The sequence below is a fragment of the Tuber melanosporum genome (genome assembly GCF_000151645.1).
Source record: "Tuber melanosporum whole genome shotgun sequence assembly, scaffold_67, strain Mel28".
Classification (NCBI taxonomy): Eukaryota; Fungi; Ascomycota; class Pezizomycetes; order Pezizales; family Tuberaceae; genus Tuber; species Tuber melanosporum.
The window spans coordinates 339,659-358,677 of NW_003299114.1; the positions used below are offsets into that span (position 1 = coordinate 339,659).

The following is a 19,019-nucleotide window of genomic DNA, read 5'->3' on the forward strand; positions in this document are numbered from 1 at the left end:
TTTCTTTTTTCTCAAATGTGAATAATTCAGTATGCATGGTTTTTGCGAGAACTTTAGGTAGAGTGTGGGTTTTAGTTGACCGGCACCATAACATACCCGTAGAATCATACTTATGAGAGCACGGGAGGGAGAGAGACATTGGTGGAATACCTGATACCATAGCCCACACAAGGGTTGAACTGAGGTTTAGATGTCTTCGTTCATTTCTTCGTCAGGTCCGCAGGTTAGATTAATTTAGGTGCAAGACCAAGGCTCACCCGTACGATACGTTTAGAGAACAATGACATATAGTCTAGTGGCCCTTGAAGCGGTCTCCAAATGAGGCTATCTACAAACGGCAGAACCCAATTTGCATTTTTCCAGGTGTGTACATGTACTTGTACTGTACTCGAGTACCGGTTCATTGTACTAGAGTGCAAACCAGTTCATTGTACTAGAGTGCAAGCGCTTACGCACAAATCTGTGATGGTATTACAATTTACTCGTATAGGGCCAGGGTTCACCCATTGCTGTGGGTTCGGGGGGCACTTTCGACTCTAGAGCCTGGGACTAACCACACCACGGTTATCCTCTCAGAACCTCAATTCATACCGTACCCCATAAGACGAGAAGTACATGATACTTCCTTTCTCTCCTTACCACCTCGCGCCGCCACGATTTTGATTTATTTCAATTGCGAATCCCCTCCGCCTTCATCTTGACAAATCTCATATCTTCCACAGCACTGGTAGCGCCCTCTGTTGTTTGTTTACAGTTACACCTAATCCCTGCACCTAGAAACCACCGTAACCACCAAGAATCTGCAGGAACAATTAGCAGTATGACACTTCCTCCCTCCTCTTCAAGACCGCGAATATTTTTTATTCTATCTATTTCGGCATTCGTAATTTTCCTCACAAATTTAACCGTTATCACCGGCACCGATTACCGAGGTGGGATTGAAATTTTACCAATTCCACAGTCACTTAAACGTCCTGGGCAGCGCAATAAAGTACTGAAAACACTGATTACCGGGGGTGAGGATGTGAGAATAGCAACGCTAACTTTCTGTGCGTTCATAGGCTCCGCAACTCACAATTCATGAGGACAAAGACGACTTCAGCTATAGCTCCGAGAAGGCTGATGGTCATCCTATTTCTCAGTTGATGGAGAAGGCAGCAGCGGATTTTAAGCAATACCAAGACTCCCGGTCAAAGACTTTTGTACAAGCCATAGGCAAATACCGGAAAAAATATGGGCGGCATCCTCCTCCGGGTTTCGATAAGGCAGGTCTTCTTTATAACCGCAGTGAGTTCCCATGGCTTATCAGTTGCGTAGTGGTATCGGTTTGCTAGGGAACGAAACGTCTACAATGTAGACGACTTTGACCAAATTTGGGATGACCTGCGACCATTTTGGAGTATTCCGCCATTGGAACTGAGGAAGGTGGTGAAGGGAATGCTGAAAGAGGATCCCGGAAATAGTGGTCTTGCCGGAATCACGGTAGAGTCCATCTTAGAAAATCTCCCAGACTGTTGACTGACTGCGATCTAGATTGAGCACGGCAAGATAAAAGTCACTGGGGGAAACTGGCGCACAGACGAATTCGTGAAAATGCTGAACGTCTTCGTTAAGGAATTACCGGATATGCAGATAGCCATGAACAGGCTTGACCAGCCAAGGGTAATTGTTGAATGGGAAAAATTACAGGAGCATCTCGAGATTGAAGAGAAAAGTCGTAATATGGACAGACCAGTTACAAACGGGTTTTCAAGGAACAGAGAGCTAGGTGGGTTGAATTATACCATAAGCTCCGGCATGCATACCTTACACTGCTAATGAGAGCAGACGAATCTATGTCATTCCCAACGGCAGGATGGTTCAGCGTGCCAGGGATTCCATACATGGACCTTGCAAGCAAAGCTTGTCCGCCAGACTCTTATGCACGGAACAACATGACCATGGATCCAGCTGTAGCAGAAGCAAAGTACAAGTTCCCGAACAGCGGCGGATTAGTCTCCAACTTCAATATATCCAGTGATCTGTGCACTGTTGGCCCAGCTATCCAGGACCTTCACGGAATGTTGTTTGCCCCCGCTACCATAGTAGCCACAAAGGAATTAGTTCCAGTATTCGGTGAATGCAAGGTTAACGTCAATAACGACAGTATATCAGCCCTTCCCACCTTCAGTTACATTGATGCTAACAAGCCACCCCACAAGTTCTCTTCCCGGCAAACATGTACTACAGCGATGACCCACGTTACACCTACAGCCCAGAGAACGACGTCCCCTGGGACGACAAACACACAACCGTCTTCTGGCGCGGCATAACCTCGGGCGGGAACCAAAAACTAAGTACCTGGCGCCGCCTCCACCGTCACCGTTTCGTCCAACTAGCAAATGGTACCGACCTCCACAACACGAAAACCCGCCTTACCCTACCCACCCTAGACTCAACAGCCACTCCACCGGCCTACATCGAGACCAAAAACTGGGATCCATCCCCTTTCTCGGAAAAGTACACCGACATTGGCTTCCCAGAACTCGCCTGGTGCGTACCAGATAGCAAATGCGGCTGGCTACGCACCTTCCTAAAAGAAGTAAATGCAACGACAACCCTAACAGACCAGTTCCTAAACAAGTACCTCCCAGACATCGATGGCCACAGCTTCTCCGGCCGTTGGCACGCTTGGCTGAAAAGCCGCAGTCTGGGAATTAAAGCTACCATATTCAGGGAATGGCACGATAGTCGATTATTTGCGTGGCAGCATTTCGCCCCTATGGATAATAGATTCGACGACTTTTACTCTATTATCACGTACTTTATTGGCCTAGGAAATAGGGAAGAGGAAGAAGGGGTATACATACCCACGCACGATTCTACCGGGAAGAGATTGGCCGGGCAGGGGAGGGAGTGGGCCGCGAAGGTGCTGCGAAAGGAGGACATCGAGGTGTATATGTTCCGGCTCATGCTAGAGTACGCCAGGCTTTTAGATGACAGGCGGGAAATGATTGGGTATGGAGGGAATGGGAGGAGAGTGAAGGAGGAGAAGTTGTGGGTGTGGCCAGAGTAGCCGTTGATTTCTAGGGTCTCGTTTTCTTATTCTTGGTTGGGGCGTTGGGGCTTTTTCTTTCTTTTTCTTTTTTCGTCTTTGCTCTACGGCTTCTCTTTCTCCCCCTTTCCGGGGCGCGCGAGGAGGGCAGCACATTTTTGATCTTGTACAATGCATGATATGTATAGACGGTTGTATATACCAATGAACAGTAATATAGTACCGGCATAGTGTTGGCCCGGAGGAAAATTGGGTACCGTAACGTATATGGGGATCACAAGCGCTTTTCGTTCCCCCCCCCCCCCTCTAGAAGTTTACTCGAGTACTGTGCTCCTATCGCCTCTGCGTTTTGTGCGGTACACCCCCTCTGCCCCCTGGTGTGATACGTGGAGTAAATTTATCATAATATCGCACTTCGGGGCAACCACACACACTACTCGAGTACAGCCCAGTCAGTTCCACATCTCATTTCGCGGGGCGAGTGATAAGAAATGATTAACCAACCAAGAGAGCGCAAAATTTTAAGGGTGTTTGGCAACCACATAATTTGGGTTCGAATCGTGCTTTGTAGGGTATCGTACGGTACAAATAGTGCACGCGATTTGGAACCGACAAATCAGAATGGCACTAAAAGAGATTATATAAGCATGTTCTACGAGCTGCGATCAGTCGATTCTAAATCACGTGTACTAGTACGAAACAAGATTTGAACACAAATTACTGGTATCATACAATATGTGGTTGCCAAACCCCTCAAGATATCATATCACAGCAAGGGAAGAAAAAAAAAGAGAAGGTCTATGGCAAAGCACCCCCCACACCTACTCCCAAATCGAGCCCAGCCGGAAACCCATCGCTATAATATTATATATTGATATTTGCCAGCTTGAGCACCCGGTGCATCATCTCTAATAATTATCCGCACCTTATGTCTTGTCCTATCCTGTGTGGTGCACCTTTCCCCTCTCCCATGTATGATATCTCTCTAACCATTAGGCCTTCCTTCATTAAATAGTACGTACAGGTGACCAGCTAGTATAAGTTCTGCCAGTGAGAGAAAAACAAAACCGAAAAAGAAAAAAAAAGAGGATGAGGAGTAAGGTGGAGGAGTAAAAGGGATTAATGTAATGGGGACACTGCTCGGGACAGTGTTAATATCGTACGGGGAACGTCATTTAAGTCCTCTCTCTTTCCTATTTTCGGGAAAAAACTTGCCGGTGGGTATGTATTGATATTACATCTTTTTCTTAATCTCTTGTTCGTCTTCACAGGTGATATGCGGCTTTGGGGAGCTACTCCGCGTCCTCGCATTAGCACAAGTTCAGAAGAGGGAAAGCTTGAGGGGCATGTACTCAGCCTCAACACTCTCACTGCTCTCCTCCTCTTCATCTTCATCATCGCTGCGCTCGTCCTGGGCAATGTTGCTAACGGCATATCTCCACGCAATCTTCAAGATTAGCCATAGCCAGAAGAGATTCACTGCTTGCAGACTACCCAAAAGACCGCCTGTGATGACCTGTGCGATGCGACATTTGTACACTTGGGTGACCCAGTCGAGTTCCCAGACTCCGACGGTCTCGTATTCCGTGAGAATGGACCAGATGACCTTCAAGTTGATGTAGTGACGCATGTAGATCCAAACGAGAATGAAGAAGGCAAAGTATGGACCTGTGAATGGGTGGTCGAGGTAATTTAGCGTCTTGGAAGTTGCGAGGAAGAAGTCCGAAATGTCGTGGGTGACGAAAACGGCAACCCCGATCCAAGTGAAGTGGAAACGGTAGGAGAGGCCTATGAGTGAGAGGGTCACGATGTGGTGCAATACCAACTCTTTGAAGTCCTTGCGCGGCTTCTCAAGTTGGAGCATTAGGACTATCGCTTGTTGCGACCAGTATGCAGCTTGGAGGAGGTAGTAGGTTTTGAAATCGGCTGTGTGGGTATAGTGCGGGTATCTTTCGTAGAATGCTGTAGTATTAAAGTACCAGATTGGTGTTCTAGACATTACGTATAACCCGAATGGGCCGAAGATAGAGAAATAGATTGCGGTGTAAGTCTGCTCCATGAAGCGGGAAACTTTGGACTTCTTGGCGATACCACACCAGATCGCTAGCGGCCGCAAGACCTGCTGCATGAGGAACTCACGAGTGAAAGAGAAGAAGAAGGTGTAAAATAGAACAAAGAGAAAGTCGTTCATTCCTTTACCATACTGCGTCTCTGTAGGCGCATGTGAGGTCGGATCCGGAGGTTCGGGATAGGATAAGAAAATACAAGCATGTAATGGATTCTCGGGAGTGGGGTTCAAGCCATAAGCTCCCATTACCAGGGCCATAGCCACCAGGGGGTTTACTGCAGACCACAGGTTAGCTTCATGTCTTGATCTCAAATGTGGGAAGGTGGGAATATACTCCATGTCCTGCGGTAAGAGATCTCGCGGTACCAGGTGAAAAAGCTCTGAGCTCGGGATTTCGATGGTGGCCGAGGTTTGGATAAAGCCCTTCGTCGACTTCGTGAAGCAGCTCTCTAGAATGGCACAATGTTTGTTTACCGGGCCAAAATTAGGGGAGACAAGGGGTGTTTACCTGTGCGTGGGATGTGCTCATGGTTGATATTCCAGGAGCTGAAGTATCACCCCGGATGTCCTCGCCCAGGGAGGATGTTCGTCTCGGTCTACCCATATTTTTCTGCTCTTGTTCCCGCCCGAACTTCTGGGGTCCAAGTGTGAACTCTCTTCAAAGCAATGGGACCCGTAATTCGTGTCGGTGGGGTTCTCGAACTCGTATGTGTCCTCTGCTCTAAGCCTCCTTTTCCCGGTTGACGAAAGCCAATGGACCCCAAAGACAGCAACAAAAGCGAACTCAATGGCAACAGTTTGATGGAGTCGGATGGCCAAAGTGCGCAAACGGATACTGGTAGTGGGAGGAGAGGAAGTAAAGAAGGAACGAGGGGTGAACACGACAGCATCCCTTTCTTCTTTTCTTTTGAATCCCAGTTGCTCTCACCTCGAAGCCATTAGATTAGTTATTGTGCGGGAAGGAAATTACCGAGCAAAAGCATAATTTCAGACGCGCCTAACCGTCCTAATGTGTTTACTGGGGGAAAAAGGCTGAAGTTCTTATTTCTCTTGGCGTGAATCCACCAAAAACACGAAGAAAACTTCGGACACACTTTTCCCCGGTGGGCCCTTGTCTTGCCGTTCTGGGCTAAGATACTCGGGGGATCCAAGTAATCGATTCGAGTACCGGTGGGTGCCCTGCAGGATGCTTGGTGGGAAAATTTGCGGGTGATTGGAGGAGAGTGCGAAGGGGAATGTACGAGTAGACTCCCGGTATTCCAACTCTAACGACTGACTCAGAAGTGGGAGCACGCGCATCGCGAGTTGCCGATACGGGCACTTTGCCTGGATCGGCCACCGTTGAATTTATCGAAACCGTACGCTATGACCCGATGAGAAGGAATTAACGGTGTGTCTTACTGTAGGAATTTGATTTGTCTTGTGCTGCCCTGGTTCGTTCGTTCCCCGACACTGGTAACTTGTGGTACAAGTAAGTCTGCCGATCCACAATGGTATCGGGGCTCGTATGTACGAGTTCTTGTATCGTATAGTGCTATACTCGAGTATAGATACAGCCTTAACGGTAGACTACGTGAGGCTTCGGATGCCGTGTTTATGGGGGGAAAACCGTACAATGTCATGATGCAGTGATCACAGGTGTAAGTAACCCTTTGGCGCTCGGCAATCCTCCCCCCTCACTTCTCTCTGCCCGCTTTGCAGGGGCCGCACAAGTACTCGTACAGTATAGCAGCAAGAGTGAATGATGCACCGGTGCGGTACCGTATGGGCGTGGGGAATCACCATACCGGTACAATACTTGTTGTATGATACGGTAAAATTACCTCTGAGTCGTGAGGCTGGCTTCTCGGTGGGGAGTATAAACGTGCGATTCAGATACCACCCTGCAATCGGGTGTGGGAGAGAGGATGGTGTTACGAGCAATATCAGTCAGTGCCGGCGTTCCGGTAGTTCGCTCGATCGTGTGCTGATACGATACTATGTGTGTGGGCGTAGCTTCGCAGTATTTGGTGAGTAATATTCGAGCCCGAGAGCAGTGGTCTATCCAACTTACAGTGCTCTGCCGGTAGGCTACGGTACCGGTATTCAACCGCCGGAAGCCCATGGGCCCTATGTACGAGTACTGTACTAGCACAGTACTCGAGTACCGTATAATACTCCCATTCAAGTGCTTGGCCGGGATGCTGCTACTACTCTACCATTTCAACTTTAAAGGGCCTTGACAATCTGAGAAAAGCCGAAAAGGGAAATACTCCCTCGTTCCTCAGACAAATGCAGTCATTGACTGACCGGATAAGAACGAAGAAACATCTCCATAGGGCTCTGGAGGGCGATTCCTGGCCACAGATATCATACCAACGGTTTGTCGAGAGAACTAACAGGGGGATCTACCGGTAGAGATCTTCACTGGGTCGGGTCAAAACATGGCCCGATCTACCGGTATGTCTATGGTAGGAGGAATCTTTTTTTTTTCTTCTTTTTTCAATCTCGCTCCGATCGTCAAGAGTTTTTAAAGTCTCGATGGGAGAGAGATTCTTGAGGTTTCCGAACACCAGGATGGTCCGATTGCGCTTGCACACCATGTTTTAGGACGCACTGTGCTTGTACTGTGCGATAGCGACACAGTATTCACAACCCTCGTATCAGAGGGCATGATACTCGGGCTTGCACATGATCAATGGTTGAGACCACCGTGCTGGGACAGAGGATGAATGCCTGGATTCGAGATCTTCATGAGGCTCCGAAGCAGGGGAGCTGACACCACCCTTGGCGCTTCTACAACAAAAGTTACTTTGGCCAAGAATCATGACCGCGTGGAGCAGAAAACCAAAAGCTCATGTCGACCCTTCACGCCAATTTCTTCAGTTGCATCTGATGCGATAGCTTTTTAGAATTTAGAGGTTTTTTCTTTCTTTTCTTAGTGGGTCTCTTCTCCATTTCAACATTCGCTCCTTCAGTCTTTACCTCCGCTTGTTTCTTGCCTCCTTCGGCTGTTGTATTCGCGTGCCCGCGTCACGTACCCTGATTTCCGTGGCCCACCGCAGCCTCAACGCGTCCACTAGAGGTCTGCAATTTCGACCACGAAGTTGAAACGGGAACGAAATACCACCCTTCCACGCCAGCACGCCTACATACTTGCGGACCAAGCGAGAAGCAAGGCCTCCAGCCCGTGCGGCTTTATCTGAGGCCGTCACCTGGGCAAACATGTCGTCTGCGGATTGTATTGTTGGCAACAGTGCACTCTTGAATAGTGGGAGGGATCAACTGGGCCAGCAGCCGGAACAAAAATCTTCATTCCAGCAGGAGATCACGACTGCAAAGCCGGCAATTCATCCGTTTTTTGACAATCAAAAACGTTAATCTCTTTCTGGCAATGAAGAGATATATCTTTTACTAATAAGCTGTTTTCATAGGTAACGAGTTGAGGTATTTACCATCAAAGGGAAAGAGGAGCCATCCTATAACACCTGCGTCAATCTCAGATAATGAAGCCGAAGTTAAACCTAAAAAATCTCGAGCACGTTCCGATTCAAACCCTCGGAAACCGACGAAGCCTCGAGAGACGAAACATCGGAAGAAGAAGACTACTGCCGAAACGGGACTGTCCAATGCATCCGGAGATACGAACACTACCGCTCCTCCAGGCTCCCATTCCTCGTTACCCATACTGGCCTCTTCACCAGGACTATCGAAGGATGCTATTGGGGGTTGTGAAATTGATCCTAACCGCGATAAAAGGAAGAGAAGAAAGAAGACATCGAATTCCTTAGGAGGCGGCCAGAACGACGCACCCGAGGAGCATTCGCATGAGCCTCCTTCTGCTCCCCAAGAAAGCTTGAACAACACTATTGGAAACCCTAAAGCCTATTCTTCATGGGATGGGCGTATTCTGATTATCCGAGTCCCGGGTGCGGGATTGGCCAAACTGTCATCCCCGGCAGGGGATACGTCCCAAGGGGTTTCTTTCCCCAGTACTTCTAATCTCTTAGGAAAGCAGGGTAAATCTGGAGGGAAGACGTCTGGTGCGGTTCCCCTGCCTGTACCAGGTGATCGGAGGGGAAGAAGGCGGGGCCGCCGGGGCGTGACTTCTGGTCCAAATACTGGCACCATTGTTCTGCCTAACGACCCGTTTATACCACCAAACAACCCTGTACCCATACCATCCTCGCCTCTTCCCGAGCCCGACCTCCCTCCCAGTACAACTCACAAGCGTGACGAGGCACCCTTATCCGCTCTTGAGGAAGCTGTCCAGAGGAAAAAGGAGGTTACCTACGACTACGAGACGGGGGTTTTGATGATTCGGAGCAGTCCGCTAATCGTTCCGGAAAGCCCAGCCATGCCGCCAGTTAATGCGTTCAGTCTCTTGGGGAAGAAAAAGGACCCACCTCTATTAGATCTAGATCGTCCTATTCTGGAAACCCGTACGAAGCCTGCGCCGGCTGTCACAATTTGCGACATGCCGAGAAGGACAGCTGCTTCGCTAGGCGCGAAATCAGTCCATCCTTTCTTCAAGCCTGGTGGCATGAAGAAACTCGACAATACTCCGATTACTAATCCTCCGAGCGGAGACGGTGCTGATCGCGTGAAGACAATTTCTCCCGGGTTGCCGGATCAACCGCAGGGTAGTTCCTGTTTCTTTGGCAATAGCCAGACACACTTGCCATCTGTTAGACTCGGTGTACGGGGGCCTGTATCGTACCTTAATTCCGTGAATAGCCGCTCCCTGAGAAATAGTGGGGCAGTTGGCCCTCCATGGCCTTCAAAATATAACTGCCATGTTCGTGGTCCCTCGGAAGAGGGGTCTATTGTTCACAGGCTAGAGGGCGAGCTCGTATTGAAAGAACGGAAACTAAAGGATGCTGTGGTTGCAATCTCTCCCGAGGAGGATATACTCAGGCAGTTCACATCACACCTCGACATCAATGCTCAGAGAGAGGATATGTTGTCAGCGGATTATCATGAGAGACGATTCCGCGAGATTCCCTGTGATATTAGACTCCCAAAACGTGTCGTTACTACTGGTATAAAATTCCAAGAAGCAGTGCGAGAGAGGGTTGCTGCAAGACTACCTCATCCGAATAACAGTGCGTTGGAACTTCCACGTAGCCGAGAAAATTCGGTTTCGAGCATAAGTTCTGGAGGATTGGAGACGCGGCCACACCAAGCACTACTGAATCTTTACGATAGGCTGGGCAGAGAACTTAGTGCTTTTGATAAGGATGAATGCGAGAGCCAGGCCTGGGAGGCTAAGTATGCACCGACTTCCTCCAGTGAAGTACTGCAAATCGGCAAAGAACCTCGGATCTTGAAGGATTGGTTGGTGGCCTTAAAGGTGGAGAACGTGGGTACTGGCTCCAACAATCAGAAACAAGGTACCAAGGGGAAGAAAAAACACAGTCTTGGAGCAGCAGCGGGGAAAGCAGCTACAAGGAGAAAGAAAAAGCGTAAGAAGGACGATGATGAGCTTGCTGGGTTCATCATTGATAGCGAGGAAGAGCAGAATGAGATGGACGAGATAACCGATCCTGAGGACACAGATTATTCTACAATTCCCGGCGTTAAGAAGTCCACCATACGCGCTGGCGATAAAGGAACTGATTCCCCCTCTGGGATTCTCAGAGAACCCGACAGACTTGTGAACGCTGTGGTCATAAGTGGCCCCAATGGATGCGGGAAGACAGCAACCGTTTACGCAGTTGCGAAGGAAGTCGGGTTCACCGTCTTCGAAGTCTCTCCCGGGGCCAAGAGGGGTGGTAAAGATATTCTCGACCTTGTGGGAGAAATGACTCGCAATCACCTTGTGCACCAGACCAAGGCAGGTGCCTCGGCGAGTGCTACCTCGTTTTTCAAAAGCAAGATTGGAAACAAAGCACAGGCTGAGGAAGATCTCCAGCTCAATAAGTCTCAGCAGCAATCACTCCTTCTTCTGGAGGAGGTTGATCTATTATTTGATGAAGACAAACAATTCTGGTCCACTGTGCTCTCGCTTATCGCGCAGTCCAAACGCCCGGTTGTGATGACTTGCAATGATGAGGGTCTTCTGCCGATTGACCTTCTATCGCTACACGCTGTCTTAAGATTGACACCGCCGCCGATGGACTTGATCGTCGATCACCTACTCCTGATATGTGCCAATGAAGGTCATATGCTTCGCAGGGAGGCTGTCATGACACTGGTAAAGGCAACAGGCCGGGATCTTAGGGCTAGCTTGATGGAACTTGAGTTCTGGTGCAGAATGGGGGTGGGGGATAGGAAGGGGGGGTTGGACTGGATGTTGGTACGGTGGCCCAGTGGATCCGACCGTGATGAGAATGGAAACGTTCTTAGGGTGATCAGTAGAAACACTTATCGCAAAGGCATGGATTGGATCCTGAGAGGGGCCAGTGACGAGGCGAAATGGAATGACGTATGGGAAAAATGGGGAGTTGATGTAGGATCCGGGGAGGACAAGGAATTAAAGGATTTCTCTACTGGGTTCGGGGAGGATCTCCAATCTTTGGAAATATGGGACGACTATGCTGAGGCAATGAGCTCCGTGGATATGTGCGCTGGCTCGGGCATGGACAGCACTGAGGTAGGCTTCATGACTCGACCCAACGGGGTGGTTGGAGTGGAAACGACTGACCATCATGCTTAAGGCTGCATTCGATACCACACTCCCCCTGATTGGTGCAAAAGTTCGTTTGGACGATGTCATGGGGTATCAAACTCTGCAGACGGATCCCGTGGCCACGCCTTGGTCAACAGAGACAAATATCTCGATCTGCGTGAGATCGCTGGCAAGGGTGCATCTTAATGATAAAGCAACCGCCTTGTCCATCTCTCCACTTAATGCGATTCGCGATGAAGAAATCATCAGCACCATCGCCGATAGGGGAAGTATCAGGGATGAGCTCAGGTATCTCCAATCGCTCAGTATGGTTGCATCTAACACGCTTTCTGACGGCACAGCTCCAGTCCCCTTTCAGATATCTACATCCGAGAGGCTTTCCAATCGCTTGGATCCACCTCTACGATCTTTTCACCCGCCCCCTCCATTTCACACTCGGTCGTCACCGGTTCTCGCGTGGCTTTAATGATTGATGCGGCTCCGTACGTTAGAGGCATCACGAGGCATGACCTGGCCAGAGAGGAGGAGAGGAAGAGAATCAGTGGGCTGCTCTCCCAAGGTGGTAGGAATGGAAAAAGGCGCCTTACAAGGGCTGCCAGAGTCGCTGAGGGAGGGGGAGATAGACGTAGTCGGGAGAGGTGGTTTGGCCAGTTGAATGCTAGACTTGTTGAGGGGAGTGGGGGTGCTGGGTGGGGTGATACTACGATCACCCCAAGTCAAGGAATGTCTGAGTCTGAAGAGGAAGGACCGCGGCCTGGCTAGCTAGATTTCGGTGGGCTTTGCTATCTAACTCAGAAGTGGGATGGGGTGGGGTGGGGTGAGATTTTCTTTTTTTCTTTTTTTCCCTTCTTTCGTATGATAGATGATTTACTCCTCATGTGGTTAGAATACCGTGGCTTTGGGGCGGGTACTGTATTAGATGGGCTCAATAGTGTGTGGGTGTCAGCCATAGCAAGGCTTGACCCATCGATAGCGGAGTGTTGGCAATAATATCTCTGAACGTTGCTGGGCGCTTCTGCAGTGTCTTGCGAAGTTTTCCGACTTCTTTTCCTCACGTGCCATCACTCGGCTTCTTAATAGAGCCTCGCCACTTCTTTCTTTCTATGCCCGAGCAACTTGTGCCAGAGCTGTATATAGTAATACGTACGACATTAATCTTCCTTCAATCGTACGCAGCGTACTCTGCGGGGGAAACGGGAGAAGGCAACTTGTCAGAAATTTTAGTTGGCTTAGCAAGATGAAACCCGAACCCTACCACGACACTACTCGTATGCTGGAGCGAGCGGATGAGAATTCAGCCGTTCCCTCCGCAACCGGTATCATAGCAAGAAACAAGAACCAACCTCTCCGATAGGGTTACCGTTGATGTGCTGATGACGCCCCGAAGTTTGCTGCAGGGTCTGTTGGACATCTCGATTACGTAAACAGCGTGGAAGTGGTGGGTTTCCATGAGTTACTGTACAGTATTATACGGTATGATACCGTGATCGTCGTCGCACCACTTTCTCCGGCACTGCTTGTCCCACTTGTTAGTTCGTCGGGCCCCTTGACATGGTCTCGTTCGTAGTTTCTTGCACCGCGCCCCCGCTATTCTCTTGACCTTCTTCACAGGATTAGAGGCGTCTTTGGTTCTCTGAGAATAATGTATCAGCAACATGCTATGGAGTACGATAATTCTTTTGCGGCTCGTATTAATACTACTGCATTGCGGGAACAGAATCAAGACTATCAACAATCCATGGAATGTATCTATCTGCGAGTCTCTCAATTGCATGTATACCCGGCGAACCATGATACAAGCCCTTGTTTCAGCATCAGTGAAAATTCGAATGCACGGAAACCTTACTCCAAGGAACGCCACCAGAGCTGACCCAACCAGCCCCATCTGCCACTGGAGAAGGGAGATCCCACCCCAAGCACGCCGATGAACCCCGCCCCGACACGAGTTGTTAGATCTCTAACCCTTTTACTCACTTGGAGCTCGCGGTCCCTGAAACCCTACGGCTGGAGTGAGCTGGCTGCAGCCAATACCAAAGATATATGGAAAAGAATGAAATAAACCTTTGCCGAGCAGCTGGACGGTTGTCCACGAGTAGTTCTGTGGTTGAATTCCACTATCGCCGCCATCGTTGGTTGAACTAGTAGTCTACCGCACTTGTATAAACTCGTTAAATCCACCATCGGGGATGTCAGCAGAAATCACTTCCTAAACCACAATGGGCTTAGCAGATCAGGTTAACAAAATAGCGAATGCTAGTAGATCCCGTAAGCTCTGTCTCCCCAGGCTATACTCCATATGGATGGCACTGTTCTTTCTCTGAGTTTTTTGTTTCTGATGGATCTGGACCAGATCCTAGATGGTGGATCGAACGAGTTTATAGTCTACGGTATGTGGGCGAATTCGAAGTCTTGCCATAGTGGAAAAGGTGGAAGCCGGAATTTCTTGGAAGGGGATAAGTTTGTAGAGAGAGGACATATCATGTACTTTCCATCGCGTTGGGGTGAATACTTCCGATACCCGTATTTCCAGCCCTGAGCCCCCCGAGTGATGGAGCATGATTGCTATGATTTTTGATTTTTTTCTTCGGACAGGTGCATAATTATATGGATTGGTAGCGATCGGAAGGAATACTAGCGTTTGCGCCAATACCATCCATTGCTATGCTGACATTGTAGGTATGTTGTCTTGATTTTAGCCATGGGGTTCAAAAGAGAGCTGGGTGCGGAACTTGGTCCAGAGCCAGGGTGTAGACTGATATTCTCGAATAGTTATGTAACTTGTGCCTAACCTGACATGTTGGATCGAAAAAAAAAGGGGGGGGATAATTTTCCCCATAGCCTCTTCTCCACTATGTGATTCCCCAAGTACTCCTCATCCCAATAATCACGCTGGTACTGAAGCTGTAGGAGAAAATGCCCTGATAGCACAATGATAATTGTTAACGTGAAAGCAATTTATCTATATTTTAGGACATATCGAGTGGTGGGGGGGGGGGGTTTCCCAGCATTCGTTACTACTCTTAATGCTTTGAACCTATCGGGGCTGTTTCGATTTCTCTTCGCATGTTCCAGGCGGGAACCCGAGGAAGATATCTGAAGATATCTGTTACCCTTGGCAGAATTTTATCGAGTGTAGTAGCGAAGCACCAATATGGTGCTGATACGGTCACTCAACTGAGCTCTCTTTCACTTTGGGGCCAAGTTGAGCATAGCGAAGTTCATGTTAAATTTAAGCTATAATTTAAGCGGTGCTGTTGGCTTACAGGTAGGCACTTGTGCCGCAACGGGCTTTTACAGTTATCATAGTATTTTGGTGTGAGTGATGTGCCATGCGCATGCGTAGTTCTGGGAACGGGGTGAGTTTTATGGCTTTTACTCAAGCGAGGGTTTTGACCCGGTACGTACCGTACCGGTATCAGGTATTCCAAATTGGGACAGTTCCGGGATGGCTGGCTGCTGATTGGACTGGGGGGGGGCAGCAGGGCGGGTGCAACGAGCAGTGCAAGTAATCCCGGGTTGCGAGCTCGTAACTTACCGGTATTGTTCTTCTCCTCTCTGTCTCTTTTCTCCTCGCTAGCAACCATGTCGCTATTTGGTGATTCCCCCCCAGGTCGTTCTCGCTCTTCTCTCTTTGCGGATGAAGAATTCGAGTCCGCACCCGGTTCGCTGTTTGATGACTCTGGCGCTGGTGCCTGGAACTCGGCTGGGCTTCCCACGGCCCGGCGCGGTGCTCCTACGGACATTTCAAAGACGCTACTCACGAAAGAGAATGCGAATATTCCCGAGAGATACGATTTCCTTTACGAGTCGTTTTCGGATCAATTTGGAAGCCCTGGAGGCGGGGTTGCCTTGGCTGGTGTGAAGCAGGTACTCAAGGAAGCTGATGCCGATGGGTATGGCATCGAGGACAGAATTTTGAGCATTTTGATAAAAGGCGGAAAACAAAGCATCGGTCGTGAGGAATTTTACGTTTTGCTGGCGCTGGTTGGATTGGAGCAGCAAGGTGAAGAAGTCACTATCGACGGGGTGGACGACTCGAGGAAGAGTGAGTATTATCCCTTGCAGCCTGGCAGTAGGAAGGAAAGAATAAAGTGCCATGTTGACATTTGGATTTAGATTTGCCCATACCAGACTTAGCTAAGTCTCGTCGTCCCCACCTCTCGAAGACTATTGAGACTCCGACCACTTCTATTGCATCTTCGATCAACCAATCCGTTGCTCCTCCCCCACACCATTCACAATCAGCCCAGGATCTCCCTACCTCAACCACGCCCGTTAAAGTTGTCCATCGCCAACAATCCACTCCTATAAGCACTGCTCCGACCCGCCCGAGAAACGCAGCCGGCATATTTGGCGCTGAATCAGATCCGTGGGGGAGTCCTGAGATGCACGAAAACCATGATCACGTCAACCAACAGGACAATCGGGTAGCTATTATAGATAACAGTGGAAGCAACCGTCAGCCGACCCCTCCTACGGAGAGAAATACTTTTGAATATACGCCATCTGCGTCTACGCTTGGAATGCCACCCACGGATCCTTCTCTTGATAGTAATCACTCCGCTTATTCTCGCCCCTCTCAGACCATACAGCATATAGGTGATGGGGATCATGAGCCTGATGATATCCATTCTGCCCTTAGACAGAGCGATGCAAGTCGGACATCCGCTTCGTCTTGGGGGGTTTACGATGCCCCTCAGAGACAAGACTCGCTTGGGGGGAGCACTTATAACCAGTCTGCTGTTTTCGGGGAGTCGAACCCTGGAAGGGGACAGAGGCATGGTTCGTTCGGTGGCCTGGGTGGAAATAGTCTGAATGGCTCTGCGCCTACTATTACTGGGTCTGATGGTGGTGGGTTGGGAAGGATGAGGGTTCCAAGAGGTCCGGAGGAGGTTGTCACTGTGACTGTGCTGCCAGAGAAGGAGGGGATGTTTATGTTCCAGCATCGTAATTACCAAATTGCAAGTGCGAGGAGACAGAGTAGGGTTGTTAGGCGATATAGTGACTTTGTTTGGTAAGTCACCATCCATGATTTACCGGGAGATGGTCTGACGCCCGCTACGTGCAGGTTATTGGATTGCCTTCATAAACGGTTCCCGTTTCGGCAGCTACCTCTATTGCCCCCTAAACGGTTGGCTGGTAAGTTCCAGTTACCTTGAGATGTTGTTTGTGGGTCTGTTTGTGGTTTCGTATCGAAGCGGAAATAACGTTATTCACGGTCGCGTAGTTAATGGGCACTATCTCTCAGCCGATGCGGCATTCCTAGAGCGCCGTAGGAGAGGACTATCCAGATTTGCCAATGCAATTGTCCGTCACCCGGTCCTTTCGCAGGAGCAGCTTGTGATTATGTTTTTGACGGTTCCCACGGTATGTACCCTTACACTCACTGACAATGTCGTTGGCTATTGCGATTTGTGAAAAATCATGGGCGTGCTAAAAAAATAAGCAACAGGAGCTGTCCGTTTGGCGCAAGCAGGCCAACCTTTCGGTTCAGGAGGAGTTTTCTGGAAAGGCCCTTCCTCCTGGGCTTGAGGAGCGTCTACCACAAAACCTGGAGAACACATTCGATATGGTTCGCAGTGGGCTGCGTAAGTCCTCCGAGATTTACATCCAGCTGTGCAATCTTGTCGAACGTCTTGAGAAACGTCAGGAGGGCATTGCAGCAGATTACATGAGGTTCTCTGGTGCTCTTCGGTCTCTGACCGACGTCTCCGAAGCTACTTATGCCGTCGACACAAGCGAAATCCCATTACTTAATGATGGACTGACAGCAGTTGCTAAGCATCTTTCGCAATCACAATCCCTTATCGAAGATGAGACAAAGGCCTGGGACCAAGGCGTCCTCGAGGACCTCAAGCGCCAACGCGACTGCCTCATTAGCATGCGCGAACTATTCGAACGCAAGGACCGCTACGCTGTAGACAACATCCCTCAACTCGAGCGGAGAATCAAGCAGAATGAGGCCAAACTCGAAATGCTTCGCCACCGCACGGAACCCGGAAAGCCGGGAGAAGAGGAGAAGGTTCAAGAGAGCATTAGTAGAGACAAGAAGAGCATTGTCGACCAGCATGCTAGAGGAGTCCTGATCAAGGAATGCATTAGGGATGAATTGGTTTATTTCCAGAATAGTCAGTATCATGTTGCTAGGTTTGTTCCCTCTTCCTTCCGCCTTTTGGATTAAGGCACCGGGAGCGTAGCTAATAATCGCAATAGATTGCACCAAGACTGGAGTCAAGAGCGCGTGAAATACGCTGAACTGCACGCAGATAACTGGAGGTCGCTTTGTAATGAAGCTGAGGGGATGCCATTGGGAGAATAACTTTGTGCTAGCTTTTCACTTTATTTTTATATTTCTCTTCTTTCTTTCCTCTCTTTCTTCTTGTACCTTTTTTCCTATTCATGTTTGCTTACATGTTCGCGAAGTTCCTGCATCTTAATTCTCCTGATGCGGTTTGTCTAGCTAGTACAAGATTGCTAAAAGTTGAAGCGAAGGTCACAATGTGATAATATGATATTATGGCATGGTATCTTTTTTTTGCTGGTCTGTGGGTTTTGATTTATCGTCCGCCAGTGATGCGTGGGGCATGGTTCCCGGACTGGCTTCTTGTGAAATAAATATGATACCTTTTGCGAAAATTAAGCTACGGTATGCGGCTCTGTGCGGCTCTGTGCGGCTCTGTGGGGCTCTGTGAGTTCGGGCTGGTGCTTTCACAGACGTCATCTCACAGATGCCATCCGGCACAATGGGAGGGTTTGACAATTGTGGCAACGGTGACGGTGTTTTTGGTTGAGAATACTGGTATCATAGTTGGGATTCCTAGTGTGATTGAGTGTTGACGTCTGATCATGGAATGGGGGTCAGGATACTGGGGTTGAGTTGAGGCTCGGGGTTGTGTTGCAAGAGAAGGCTCTATGCAGGCTTATTACCCTACCATTGTCTTCTCATGAGGCTTGTGCCTTTTAGGGCCTGTGTCAGACCGGCAGGCGCTCATTAACAAGTACAAGTATCATACCGGTACAGCTCTTGTCCTTTTTCAGGGCTTGCTACGCTTAACCCATCCTCTCTTTCTTCTACTCTTAAATCCCCCAACCTATGGTACGATCACCATATCCCCCATTCGAACCTCTCTCGCCATGAGGTCCTCAAAACCGCATTTCCAAGTTTACGATGTCTTCCCGTACGATTTCATGGGTGGAACTGACGGGCTTAGGTCCCACCTCAGCCGGCTCCAGAAAGATGCCTCCGAAAATGGAGACATAAGATTCATCTTTTCCGATGGGGATGAGCACCGCACTTACTCTCCTCT

General features: G+C 49.2%; 4 protein-coding genes; 3 read left to right on the top strand and 1 right to left on the bottom strand.

The window, feature by feature from the left end:
* Positions 1-820: 820 nt before the first annotated feature.
* On the top strand, positions 821-3,055 carry GSTUM_00010168001 (uncharacterized protein; the record flags this gene model as incomplete). Its single annotated transcript, XM_002841107.1, has 6 exons — positions 821-991; positions 1,062-1,291; positions 1,335-1,465; positions 1,556-1,772; positions 1,823-2,145; positions 2,202-3,055. The coding sequence occupies 6 exons, from the start codon at positions 821-823 to the stop codon at positions 3,053-3,055; spliced, it is 1,926 nt and encodes a 641-aa protein (XP_002841153.1).
* Positions 3,056-3,887: 832 nt separating this feature from the next.
* GSTUM_00010169001 (uncharacterized protein) lies at positions 3,888-5,913 on the bottom strand. XM_002841108.2 has 4 exons: positions 5,611-5,913; positions 5,437-5,551; positions 4,387-5,377; positions 3,888-4,326 (listed from the first exon to the last, which is right to left on the bottom strand). The coding sequence occupies exons 1-4, from the start codon at positions 5,704-5,706 to the stop codon at positions 4,269-4,271; spliced, it is 1,260 nt and encodes a 419-aa protein (XP_002841154.1). The 5' UTR covers positions 5,707-5,913; the 3' UTR covers positions 3,888-4,268.
* Positions 5,914-9,624: 3,711 nt separating this feature from the next.
* Positions 9,625-15,221, top strand: GSTUM_00010170001 (uncharacterized protein; the record flags this gene model as incomplete). Its single annotated transcript, XM_002841109.1, has 4 exons — positions 9,625-11,676; positions 11,741-12,000; positions 12,060-12,443; positions 15,056-15,221. 4 exons carry the CDS (start codon positions 9,625-9,627, stop codon positions 15,219-15,221), a joined length of 2,862 nt encoding a protein of 953 aa, XP_002841155.1.
* Positions 15,222-15,294: 73 nt separating this feature from the next.
* GSTUM_00010171001 (uncharacterized protein) lies at positions 15,295-18,250 on the top strand (the record flags this gene model as incomplete). XM_002841110.2 has 7 exons in its annotated part: positions 15,295-15,810; positions 15,963-16,222; positions 16,361-16,726; positions 16,781-16,851; positions 16,940-17,079; positions 17,165-17,859; positions 17,926-18,250. The coding sequence occupies 7 exons, from the start codon at positions 15,295-15,297 to the stop codon at positions 18,029-18,031; spliced, it is 2,154 nt and encodes a 717-aa protein (XP_002841156.1). The 3' UTR covers positions 18,032-18,250.
* Between the last annotated feature and the right edge of the window lie 769 nt (positions 18,251-19,019).